We start from the raw sequence: 12,953 nt of genomic DNA, 5'->3' as shown, positions 1-12,953 counted from the left end.
GTGGTAGCCAAACTAAAAACAGACTAAAATGGTCCCCCTTTTGGGATCCTACACAGGGTGGTAGCCAAACTAAAAGCAGACAAAGCCACATGCATCTTGCTAGCCCCATACTGGCCCAGGCGGGTATGGTTTCCCACATTATAGACACTAGCCAAGAGAGTATACAGAACCCTTCCTCCGGCAGACAACCTCCTTCACACAGGACAGATCTGTCACCCAGATGTACGGTCCCTTCACCTTACACCGTGGCTGATCCAGCAGTAGGGAGCTTAACTCAAAGGGTTCAAGAGGTCATGGTAGAATCTTGTAAACCTTCCACAAGAAACCCATACACTTCCAAATGGAAAAGATTTACTCTCTTGCCAGCAGGCAGGGAATTAACCCAAGAACTTGTGAGTTACTAAAGATATTTCAGTATCTTCTGACACTGAAGGATGACGGACTTACTTTGTCCTTGTGACGACCCCTTATCTGGGGAGGTCTGGTTTCCCTTTAAAATGTTCTTTATGTTTTGTTTTACTGTGTATATCCGGCTGCCACCAGGAAATTTAAGCCTTTCCAAACCTTTATACTATAATATTTCTATCACTGGGTAGGTAGGTCGGTTTTTAGGCTTTCGAGGTTCTAATGTGGTCCTGGGAAGTATTTCTTTCAGAACTGGTATCTTAAATAAAAGTAGATTTATTGATATAATTCATAAATAATATGGTAGAACACTGTAACTAGGAATGGGTAAATACTAAACAATTGCTTTGGGTATTTCACACACTTTTCTCTCCACTGTCAGGGATCTTGGCATGTAACTTTGTAACTTTAACTCAAGGTCATGTAAGTTCACTGTTTCTCTCCAGGACGTACAGCCTTTCCTAAACTTTGTCTTCAATTACTTTCATTTACATTTTACTATTCTCTCAGAACAACCTCAGCTGTTCTTAACTGCACACACACAGACTGCTTCTCTCACAGACTTCAGAACGAACTAACTTAACTGTCTTTATCAACTGTCAAACCTCTAACTGACACTCCTGAAGGACATACCCATTCATCCACTCAGAAATCCTTTCTAAAAACCCTCCCCCTCTCTGTCAATCACCAATCACACCACACTTGTCTCTTCAAGCACTCTAGTCCACCACACAGCCATGCAACCAAACTTTTTAAAGAGACACACACACATATAAAACAAGGAATCATTACAGTCCATTAAAATTCATTTGGCAGCCATTTTGGCATACCACAGGACAGAATCCTTGGTGTTCTTTATACCCGAATCAGGAAGGTTCCTTGCACAATATGTATCTACTTGTTGTACCCCCTACCACTCAATGGAGTTTGTCTTTGGTCTTAACAAGGTAACTGTGTAAACCCTTTGAACCTATGGCCAAGTCTGACTTGTCATTTCTGTCCTACAATATGGCCTTCTTGGTAGCTGTTACATTCGGCAGGAGGGTGGGCAAGAAATGTGCACTGAGTTGCAACCCTCCCTTTACTAAGTTCCATGTAGACAAGGTGGTGCTCAGACCCAGCATGGTCTGAGTGGTGTTGCAGTTCCATTTGAAATGACATTGACCTCCCAGTATTTTTCCCATCTCCGACATCCATATTGGAGCAAACGCTACACACCTTTGATCTGAGAAGGTCACTTCTTTGTTATGTAAAAAGAACAGAAGAGTTTAGGAAAGACAAGAATTTATTTGTTTTAAGGGGCATAAGGGTAAAGCTCCGTCCACTCAGTTGATATTATTTATACTTATTTATTCCTCTAATCTGTACCCCACCCTCCCCACCAAGGCAGGCTCAGGGCGGCTTACAGACAGTGTGTTAAAGCAGTTAAAACACCATATTTAAATAAAATCACAAACAATGCAGAATAAAACATATCATAAAGTGCTAGTATAATTCATAGTGGATGGTGGCGTTTGCAGCATCCATGTGATCAACTACCACTGTAGTCTGGGTTTTGTCAGGCTATTGATCATATTTTGAGTTGGTGTTGGTATTGGGGCCAGGGCCTGGTTGTTGGAAGGGCGGCACCCTAATCGAAGGCTTGGTGGAAGAGCTCCGTTTTACAGGCCCTGCAGAACTGTAAAAGGTCCCACAGGGCCCTGATGTCATCCGGGAGCTCAGTCCACCCGGCCGGGGTCGCCACAGAGAAGGCCCTGGCCCTCGTCACAGCTAGCCTGACTTCTTTTGGGCCTGGAAGGGCCAGATGATTTTGGGACCCTGATCTTAGTGCCCTCTGGGGAACATGTGGGGAAAGGCAGTCCTTTAGGTAGATAGGTCCCTGACCATAGGGCTTTAAAGGGAAGAACCAGCACCTTTAACTGAATTCGGTATGCTATAGGCAGCCAGTGCAGTTGCTTTTAGCGTAGGTTGGATGTGCTCCCGCATAGGGAGATACAACAACAGCCTGGCCGCCGCATTCTGCACCAGCTGCAGCTTCCAGATTTGGGACAAGGGCAGTCCCATTACAGTAGTCCAATCTTGAGGTGACCATTGCATGGATCACTGCTGCCAGGTGGGTAGTCTCTGCCATCAGGTATGCTTACGATGATGTGAAGGTGCCTTGCCCCATCACCCTGAAGGCTCACTCCACAAGGGCTCAAGCCTCGTCAGCAGCATTCCAATCTAGATTGGCACTAGATGATATCTGTAAAGCTGCCACTTGGTCAACTCCCTCTCTGTGTTAATCAAACATTACTCAATGGACATAGATTGGAGAAATTAGGCTGCTGTGGGGAAAGTGGTTTTGCAATCAATCTTCTGCTGATCAGCCCATACCCACCTCCTGGGTAAGTAAGCTTAAGAACATAAGAACATAAGAGATGCCAATGTTGGATCAGGCCAAAGGCCCATCCAGTCCAACACTCTGTATCCCACAGTGGCCAGAAATACCAGTGCCATCAGGAGGTCCACCAGTGGGGCCAGGACATTAGAAGCCCTCCCACTGTTGACCCCCCCAAGCACCAAGATGACAGAGCATCACTTGCCCCAGAGTCCCTATCTATACCTTGTGGCTAATAGCCACTGATGGACCTCTGCTCCATATGCTTATCTAATTCCCTTTTGAAGCCGTCCATGCTTGTAGCTGCCACCACTTCCTGTGGCAGTGAATTCCAAGTGTTAATCACTCTTTGGGTGAAGAAGTACTTCCTTTTATCCGTTCTAACCCGACCGCTCAGCAATTTCATGGAGTGCCCACGGGTTCTTGTATTGTGAGAAAGGGAGAAAAGTACCTCTTTCTCTACCTGCTCTTTCCCATGCATAATCTTATAAACCTCAATCATGTCACCCCTCAGTCGTCGTTTCTCCAAGCTAAAGAGCCCTAAGCGCCTTAACCGTTCCTCATAGGGAAAGTGTTCCAACCCTTTTATCATTCGAGTTGCTCTTTTCTGCACTTTTTCCAAAGCTATAATATCCTTTTTAAGGTGTGGTGACCAGAATTGCACACAGTATTCCAGATGAGGTCGCACCATTGATTTATATAGCGGCATTATGATATTGGCTGATCTGTTTACAATACCCTTCCTAATAATCCCCAGCATAGCATTGGCCTTCTTTATTGCAGTCACACACTGTCTCGACATTTTCAGTGAGTTATCTACTACAACTCCAAGATCTCTCTCTTGATCAGTCTCTGCCAGTTCAGACCCCATCAACGTGTATTTATATTTAGGATTTTTGGCTCCAATGTGCATCACCTTGCACTTGGCCACATTGAACCCCATTTGCCATGTTGACGCCCACTCGCCCAACTTTGACAGATCCCTTTGGAGTGCCTCACAATCCTCACTGGTTTTCACCACCCTGAACAACTTCGTATCATCCGCAAATTTAGCCACTTCACTGCTTACTCCCAACTCCAAATCATTAATGAACAAGTTAAAAAGCAGTGGACCAAGTACTGATCCCTGTGGTACCCCACTGCTTACACCCCTCCACTGGGAGAACTGCCCATTTATACTCACTCTCTGTTTTCTATTAATTAGCCAGTTTTTGATCCATAAAAGGACTTGTCCTTTTATCCCATGATTTTTGAGCTTGCTTAGGAGCCTTTGATGAGGAACTTTATCAAAAGCTTTCTGGAAGTCAAGGTAAACAATATCTATTGGATCCCCCTTGTCCACATGTTTGTTCACCCCCTCAAAGAACATTAACAGGTTAGTGAGACAAGATCTTCCCTTACAGAACCCATGTTGAGTCTGCCTCAATAGGTTTTGTTCATCTATGTGCCTACTAATTCTTTCCTTAATAATGGTTTCCACCAATTTACCCGGTATCGACGTCAGACTGACTGGCCTGTAATTTCCCGGATCTCCTCTGGAACCCTTTTTAAAGATGGGAGTGACATTAGCTACCTTCCAGTCCTCAGGAATGGAGGCTGATTTTAAGGAGAGATTACATATTTTTGTCAGGAGATCCACAAGTTCACAATTGAGTTCTTTCAGAACTCTTGGATGTATGCCATCTGGGCCTGGTGATTTATCAGTTTTTAAGTTGTTTATCAGTTTTAGGACCTCCTCTCTCGTCACCTCAATCTGACTCAGGTCTTTCAACACCCCTCCCGAACTCAGCGGCTCTGGAGTGGGCAAGCACCTCTCATCTTCCACAGTGAAGACGGAGGCAAAAAATGCATTTAGCTTCTCAGCCATTTCCCTATCATCCTTCAGTACTCCTTTTACCCCTTGGTCATCCAAGGGCCCCACTGCCTCCCTGGCTGGTTTCCTGTTTCTAATGTATTTGAAGAAAGTTTTATTGTTGGTCTTTACATTTTTTGCTATATGCTCCTCATATTCCCTTTTTGCATGCCTGACCACAGACTTGCATTTTATTTGCCATAGCCTGTGTTCTGTTTTATCAGCCTCACTGTGACTAGCTTTCCACCGCTTAAAGGAATCCTTTTTACCTTTTACAGCTTCCATTACTTTGTTTGTTAACCATGTAGGCTTTTTCTTATACCTGTTTGTGCCTTTCCTAACCTGCGGAATATATTTTATTTGAGCTTCTAGAATTGTAGTTTTAAACAGTTTCCAAGCTTCCCCAATGGTTTTGACCCTTTCTACTTTTCCCTTCAGTTTCCTCCCCACATGTCCCCTCATATCAGAAAAATTACCCCTTTTAAAGTTAAAAGTGGTTGTGTGAGTCTTTTTGGCCAATTCCCTATTTGTACAAATGTTGAACTCAACAACATTATGATCACTGTTCCCAAGCGGTGCAATCACTTTTACATCTCTCACCAGGTCTTGAGTGTTACTTAGGACCAAATCAAGGATCGCCTCTCCCCTGGTAGGTTCCATGACCATCTGCTCCATAGCACAGTCATTTAGAGTGTCTAGAAACTCAATCTCTTTCTCTCGACTAGAACACATATTGACCCAATCAATGTGTGGGTAGTTAAAATCACCTATTACGACACAGTGTTTTTGTCTAGCTGCTATCTTTAATTCATTCATCATTTTATAATCCTCCTCTATCTTTTGATCCGGTGGGCGATAACAAACTCCCAGTGTTAAGTTTCCTTTTGGCCCCCCTATTTCAACCCACAGAACTTCAAGAAGCGAATCCAATTCTCTTAGCCTCTCGATCTTTCTGGACTTTATACCCTCTCTGACATACAGAGCCACCCCACCTCCAACCCTTCCCCCCCTATCCTTCCGATATAATATATAACCGGGAATCACCGTATCCCACTGATTTTCCTCATCCCACCAAGTTTCTGAAATACCCACAATGTCTATTTTTCCCTCTGACACCAAGCACTCCAACTCCCCGATTTTACCTCGGACACTTCGAGCATTTGTATAGAAACAGCTGTAATTTCCCATACTGGTTAAGCCTGCCACCTTCCTCTTGCAATCTCGAGACCTTGTCAGGCAGTCCATGTCACTAGCCATGGTCTCAGTGGACAATTTCAATCCACCTCCCTGTAGAAAAGCAACAGGTACCCCCTCATCTCTCTGAGATGAGCCAACCCGAACCAGAGACTTTTCATCTCCTGTCGGCTTTCCCCCAATATTCAGTTTAAAAACTGCTCTGCCACCTTTTTGATTTTAAGCGCCAGCAGCCTGGTTCCTTCTCGGGACAAGTGGAGACCGTCTCGCCTGTACAGCTCCCTCTTGTTCCAAAAAGAATCCCAGTGCCTAACAAACCTGAACCCTTCCCCTCTACACCATCGTCTCATCCACGCATTGAGACTCCTGATCTGTGCCTGTCTCTCCGGCCCTGCGCGTGGAACAGGTAGCACTTCTGAGAAGGCTACCTTGGAGGTCCTGGCCTTGAGTTTCCTGCCCAGCAGCCTAAATTTCTCCTCCAGGACCTCACGACTGCATTTCCCCACATCGTTGGTGCCGACATGCACCACGACCACTGGCTCCTCCCCAGCACTATCTACCAGCCTATCTAAAACACGCGTAATGTCCGCTACCTTTGCACCAGGCAGGCAAGTCACCATACGGTCAGTACGCGGGTTCGCCACCCAGCTGTCTACCTGCCTAAGGATCGAATCACCCACTACCAAGAGCCCCCCTCCCACCCTGCCCAGGGATGGTTCCTTGGTGCAAAAGGATAACCGCTCACCAGCTGGGGAAGAGGTCCCTTCTGAGGGCACATTCCCCTTATCCTCAGCACGGTGCCCTGTTTCCCCTAGACCCTCATGCTCCCTGACAGCAGCGGGGCTGCCAGATCCAGAGTGGGACGTAGCTAACAAGTCCCCGAGAGTCTTTTCTGTGCGCCTAGCTGACTGTCTCTGCTTCTCCAGGTCAGCCACCTTGGCCTCAAGGGAGCACACACGTTCCCTGAGAACCAGGAGCTCCTTGCACCGAGCACACACCCAAGACTTCTGCCCAGTGGGCAGATAGTCATACATGTGACACTCTGTGCAAAACACTGGATAGCCCCCAACCCCCTGCTGGCATTCTGGCTTCATAATTCTTTTAAAATAAGTAAATGTAATCCCCCTTTTAAATCCCTTTGTATTTATGTGTTTTTTTCTTGTCAAAGTCAAATTACTTTATGGGGAAAACAAGGAGCCTAGGGTTTTCACTTTCTGCCTCTTCTTGGGCGTCTCACAGAGCCCCTAGTCCAAGAGTCCCTGGGCTAAGAGCCACGGGCAAAGAGCCCTTTAGCTCGCCCTTCGGCTCGTGCCAGAGGCTCGTGCCTCTGTCAAGGAGCTTTCTTAAATACTCACCCTTCTGTCTCCTGCTCCTGTTCCTGCTCAGAGCTCAGCTGGGTCTCCTCTGCCTCTGGCCAGGTGTTTCCTTAAATAGAGGCCTCCCCCAGCAGAGTGCTGGCAGCAGCTATTCAAATGCACCCAGGCACTCAATCACATGCAAAACAATGCCCCTTCCTTTTCCTCTCAATTGCAGTCAATCACAGTCAAACAATGCCCTTTCCTCTCTCAAGCAGCCAGGAATCTGCAAAAACTCCAAGCGCTTCCACACACTCCCAGACCAGTTCTCCCACCAAAATCCTCAGCTGGATCCTCTCCGCTGAAAGCAAATAAAAAACCACTCACCCCTCTGTCTCCTGCTCCTGCTCCTGCTCAGAGCTCAGCTGGGTCTCCTCTGCCTCTGGCCAGGTGTTTCCTTAAATAGAGGCCTCCCCCAGCAGAGTGCTGGCAGCAGCCCTCTGTCTCCTGCTCCTGCTCCTGCTCAGAGCTCAGCTGGGTCTCAGCTTGCTAATCTCCCATGTGGGACTGCACAGAAACTATGATGATGAAAACAGGGTTGCACTTACCTGTAACCATTGTTCATCAAGTAGTCTTCTGTGCAGAGATACTTCTCAAATGACCATAGCTCCTCATGGTGGTGAAGGGCACTCAGGGCAGAGTGCTCTCCCTGCCTCCATCACATGACTCTTGAGGGAAGCCTCTAGGTGGAGGGGAGGGGGACCACTCCTAAGATCCGAAATATTATTTAAGGCTTGGAAGCTCCTCTCCGTGGCTGGCCTGCAATCATGCAGTCTCCATGAACAATGGTTACAGGTAAGTGCAAACCTGTTTTTCAGTAGCCACAACCTGGCTGAGAAGTGCATTAAACATCAGGCACATGTCATGAATGGTTTGGAAGGTAAACTCCCATTATCTGATTTTTCTTTACAGCTGAACATCTTGGCATGTGGCATCATTGGATCTTACACCGTAGTCTTGGCTGCTGCTTGCTACTTGTATACCAGCCTCTCTTACATTGGCATAAACCTGCTCCGGCGGATTCTCAATTATGACTTCAAAAGAGCTTACTCTAGTGTGCCCTTTCAGCCTAATGGTGAGTATGTCTTGAGGTTACCTTGTGAGAAGAGCATTCTTTCCAGTCTTTACTTGGTGCTTCTGAATGCTTTGGAAGAAAGAGCTTTGCTACATGATTGATGGAATTTCATGGCTCAGCTCTGGCTGAACTGTGCCTCTTCAGACTGCCTTCAAAGGGTCACATGTTTTGAATGCCCCCATTACTTTAAAAACTCAGTGCTCTTAAAAGAACTGGCATTTGAGAGGTAGTTACAGCAGAGAAGAGGATTCTGGCCTGCTATCATTGGTCTTTTACATGGTTGTAACGTTCAGATTTGCTCTCCTACCTACTCTCCAGAAAGAGCTGCATATTGTGACTTGGCTATCCATGCAGCTTGACTGTAAGTGGATTCTCACCTGTAACAAATGAGGAAGAATAGTATGGTGGTAATGTTGCACAGCAGTGAAGCTCTCTGGGGCAGTGTGCTTCAGGGTAAAACCAGAGTTTGAATGTGAAGCTGGCAGCACTACAGGAAGGAGCTACTAGAGGAAGCCCTGAGTAATTCTCTCTTGCTCTATGCTGCTGTGTTGCAAAGGTTAGGTTACAAAGGCGTAAGACACTGTACAGCTGCTGCCAGCTGGAAAAATCCCAAGATGACATGCACCGGTCGTCTGACTTGCCGTAAGGCTGCTTCATATGCCTATACTAGAGATTTGGGAGAATGCCCACTGATGGAATGTTGCTTCTATTCAGATCCTCTTAGCTCCATTAGTACATTAACCTTTCAGTAACCTTGGATGCTCAAGCTGTTTTCTTGACTGGGAGTGGGGGACTTGCCCAGAAAGTTTGAAAGCCTCTGGGGAGGAATATGTAGCTTCATGTACTCCAGAGACCTTACCTTAGACATATCGGAGGGGAGGACTTCGCTTTATGACTGCAGTTGCAAATAAACCCCGTTCAGAGCGGCCTTGGAAGAATGAATGATATTTCTTGCTTCCTTCTGTGACCAAAGTAGAAGGGGAGATGCACATGGTCTCCACTAGGGAAAGATGTTGCCCCTTCTGGGATGATCTAGAGATTGCATGGGAAGGGAAGCAAGACTTTCATATCCTTTTTCCTCTTGCTTATGACATCAGAATGGATTCTGTTGATGTATGAGAAATATTAGATACCAGCCTGATACCCGTGCTTTGCTATGGTATTTAACTTCCGTAAATCCAGTTATAATACTGATGATGTAAAGTTTGAAATGTAACATTTGTTGTAGGAATTCTAATGGAGAAGATTGTAGTGTAAAAAATGAAGTGAGACATACCTACTTTTTTTTCTCTACTGAAGGACCTCTCTTTAGACTGCTGGGGCGGGCTCCCTCATGGCTTTAAGCACCCTGCAACCACTGCTGCACCTGACAGACAACCACCTGTTAGGTGTAGGAGGTGGGGGGAGTGTGTTGGAAGCCATCAGAGAGGCTGGGCCAGCAGCATCGCTAAGGTGATCCTGCTGGGGTGGCGTCCCTGATGGATTAAAGTACCCTGGTCCTGCTCCTACACCTGACAGACACCCGCCTGTCTGGTGTTGGGGGGGATCATGTTTAAAGGCATCTGGGAGGTTGGGCCAGCAGCAGGGCTAAGGTAGTCCTGCTGAGCAAACCTCCACGGTGGCTGTAAGCATCCCACCTCCTCTCCTAGGAGGGGGAGTATTAGAAGCTACTGTGGAGGCAGGGCTGGCAGGATCACTAAGGCATTACTGCTGGGGCGGTAACTCCCTCGTGACTTTAAGTACCCTGCAACTGCTGCTGTACTTGACAGACAACTGCCTGTCAGGTGTAGGAGGGGGGAGCATGTTTGAAGCCATAGGGAGGCTGGGCCAGCTGCTTTGCTTCACCTCACAGGCAGTTGGGCACTCCTGATTTCCTCTACTGTCATTAGCTCTCTGTAGTCCCCTGTAACTGTTTGTTTTTTTTTAACCTCAGAACACTGAGCTCTGCAGGTGACCAATCAGAGAGTGAGGGGTGCAAGGAGGCAGCAGCCTGGCAGCTGCATTGGAATCAATGGGGGGGAGCACATTTTACCCCTTAGGGGTCGAATTTCTAAAAATCCCTTCTTAGTGAGCATCTACGTCACTGTAGGAGTGCTCTCCCTGAATTTCATGTTTCTACATCCAGCGGTTTGGCCTGGGCACTGATTTTACGGTGAGGGGACTTTCTTTTATATATATAGATGGAGATGGATGGGCAGTAGGGGACAAGTTGACCTCAGACTCCCTAGGGAAAATGAGTTGAGACAAGCAAATGGAAGCATTGGGGTAGGGGACACTCCATTGAACCAGTTCTTCATCTTGCAGACTTCATCCTTTTGGCAGTCTGGGCCATGCTGGCAATTGGTGGAATAACTATGCAGCTACGCCGTGAGAGATCTGAGGCGCCTTTCCCGCCGCACCCTTATCAGCTATGGAGGCGGGAGAGAGATCGCAGAATAACAAACATCCTGGATCCAAGTCATCACGTCCCTCCCCTGAGAGAGAGGATCTTTAGCAAGCTCTCCCAGATTAAGGATTTGTTCCACAAAGAGCAGCTGGCAGGGGAAAGAACACCGCTGCTTCTGTAGCCTGGTCGACCATTGGAAAGAGACCGCGAAAATGTGGATGAAGATTTTCAGGAGGCATCCAGTGGCACTGAAATCGTGGTTTTGCCTAGCTCGGTGAAGCTAAAATGGGCCAGATAAAGACCAACACTTCTACAGTCTGAGAAGTCCTGCATTCTGTGCAGTAGCATGCAGGCATTTAACTGTGGCTAGCAAGGATCAAGTACACATATGTGTAACCTGTGGAGGAGTGTGTGCATGTGGAGGGGGGCATTGGATGGGGAAAGAATTCAGTGGTGAAGTGTGCAACTTTAAAATTTCAAATCTCTGAGAGATGGTTACTTCAAGCACATGCTCAGTTAATTCTTCCCTTTCCTTTGAACACTGTACGGAATGCCATCCTTGAGGATGGTTTGAGTTCTAAAAGTGAAAAGGTAACCAAACATTGATGATGTTGGCACTGTTACAGCTATTCAGTATGGGTACAAAACCTGCATCATTCCTCCTGGCTGATGACCTCTGTCAAGCTTTTACTTGTATTCACTTCCTGTGTGTGGAAGATGAGCAGTTCTGATTGTAAAATTTTGGAAGGGGAGACACTTCATTCTCTAAGCAGAGTGTTAATTGGGTCTTGCCAGGTATGATAGACTAAGTTGGCAGCTGCAAAGGCTGAGAAAAATAGTTGTGAGCTCTGAAGTGAAAGTCCTTTCTTGGGAAGGAAAACTTTTGGAATCCAGAAATGGATAGATTTGGCAGCTGTTCTTGTGGATATTTTAACTGCAGTTCTAAGTTGCTTGAGAGTACTATTCTTGGCCACAATATTAATTGTCACTTTGTTTCTTCTGCTTTTATATTTGAAAAGATTAAATGTATTTGCAGGCATCCAGGGTACTTTTGTTCAGAGGCCATAATGGATACCTTGCAAAGGAGACAGACTGCCCTTGGCCAGGATATTGCTGCCAGTCTCAGACACGGAGGAGCCTTCCCTAAGTGTCCAAATGTGTCCTTCTGACTTGCATTAAGGTGAGCAGAAAGCAGAAGCTGGCTTTGTCTGAATGTGGCAGATTGTACACACTTGCTGCGAACTTGAGGGAGTAGTGGAGGCTGACTTAACAGCTGCCTGTGAGACCAGTATGCAAAGGCAGGTGTGGTGGGTAGGATAGAAAGGGAGGCCATCCCCAATATAAAGCCACCTAGGTTAGGACATTGCTTGTCACTCAAAGCAATCCTCAGATTTAAACCACGTTCTTGGAACCTGTGTGGTTGTGGGAGAGGAAGCTTCTTAATATGGGAATTTGCAATGCCTCCCCATTTATGCGGACTGGAGGGTGGGGTGCCTTCAGCAAGCAGAATTGAAATTTCAGGAAGTTCCTTTTCTGTGTTTCAGTAGTAGATGCTGTGCCTTTCAAATCTATCAACTCTTCAACAAGTGCAGGAGAATCATTCCCTGTAGTATGCACCACTCTGTTTGTAATATACATCCCAGACAAGAAGTACTAGCAACACTCCCCTCTTTCTCCCTTTTTTGGTCAAATACAAGCCTTCCTCATTGAGTTCACCATGGAGGCTGTGTGTCCCTGTTGATACTTTCTTGGACTGGTGACTTTGTTGCTTTATATTTGAAGCAGTAGAAAAGAGCATGAGTCCAGTAGCACCTTAAATAAGACTAACAAAATTTGTGGTAGGGTATGACCTTCGTATGTCACTGCTCACTTCTTCAGATCCCTGTTATCTGAAGAAGTGAGCAGTAACTCATGAAAGCTCATCCCCTACCACAAATTTTGTTAGTCTTTAAGGTGCTCCTGGACCCGTGCTCTTTCTACTGCTACAGACTAACACGGCTACCCATCTCGATTTATATTTGACAGATGTGGAGGACGCAGAGGGCTTGTTGACACAACTGCACAGACATCTCTCTTGAGACAAGAGAGCGTCTGTGACATGCTCAATTTGCCTTTCAGATTTAGGATTGGCAGGAAGAGCTCTGGGAGATGTACTGACCCAGGAAACAGCAGGAGATGAGGCAGCCAATTACACCTGCCTGTGACATGCCGATCCTCTTTAGTCCACACCCCGGAAGCTCTAGTGGGATGCCAGTATTCTTGCTGGATAGGGAAGGCAGATGCTGCTACTGCCTCTTTTCATGTTA

General features: G+C 46.5%; 1 protein-coding gene across 1 annotated transcript in view; it reads left to right on the top strand.

The window, feature by feature from the left end:
* The window catches only part of TM7SF3 (transmembrane 7 superfamily member 3), a 38,666-nt gene extending 26,188 nt beyond the window's left edge, over positions 1 to 12,478 (top strand). Inside the window, exons 11-12 of the mRNA XM_015429439.1 lie at positions 8,099 to 8,261; positions 10,566 to 12,478. Of these exons, the coding sequence (XP_015284925.1) occupies positions 8,099 to 8,261; positions 10,566 to 10,828 (426 nt within the window). The 3' untranslated portion in view covers positions 10,829 to 12,478. The remainder of the gene's footprint in view (positions 1 to 8,098; positions 8,262 to 10,565) is intronic.
* The last annotated feature ends 475 nt before the right edge of the window (positions 12,479 to 12,953 follow it).

Source organism: Gekko japonicus, unplaced genomic scaffold (assembly GCF_001447785.1).
Source record: "Gekko japonicus isolate JY-2015 unplaced genomic scaffold, Gekko_japonicus_V1.1 scaffold169, whole genome shotgun sequence".
Lineage (NCBI taxonomy): Eukaryota > Metazoa > Chordata > Lepidosauria > Squamata > Gekkonidae > Gekko > Gekko japonicus.
This window is presented reverse-complemented; position numbering and strand designations above follow the sequence as displayed.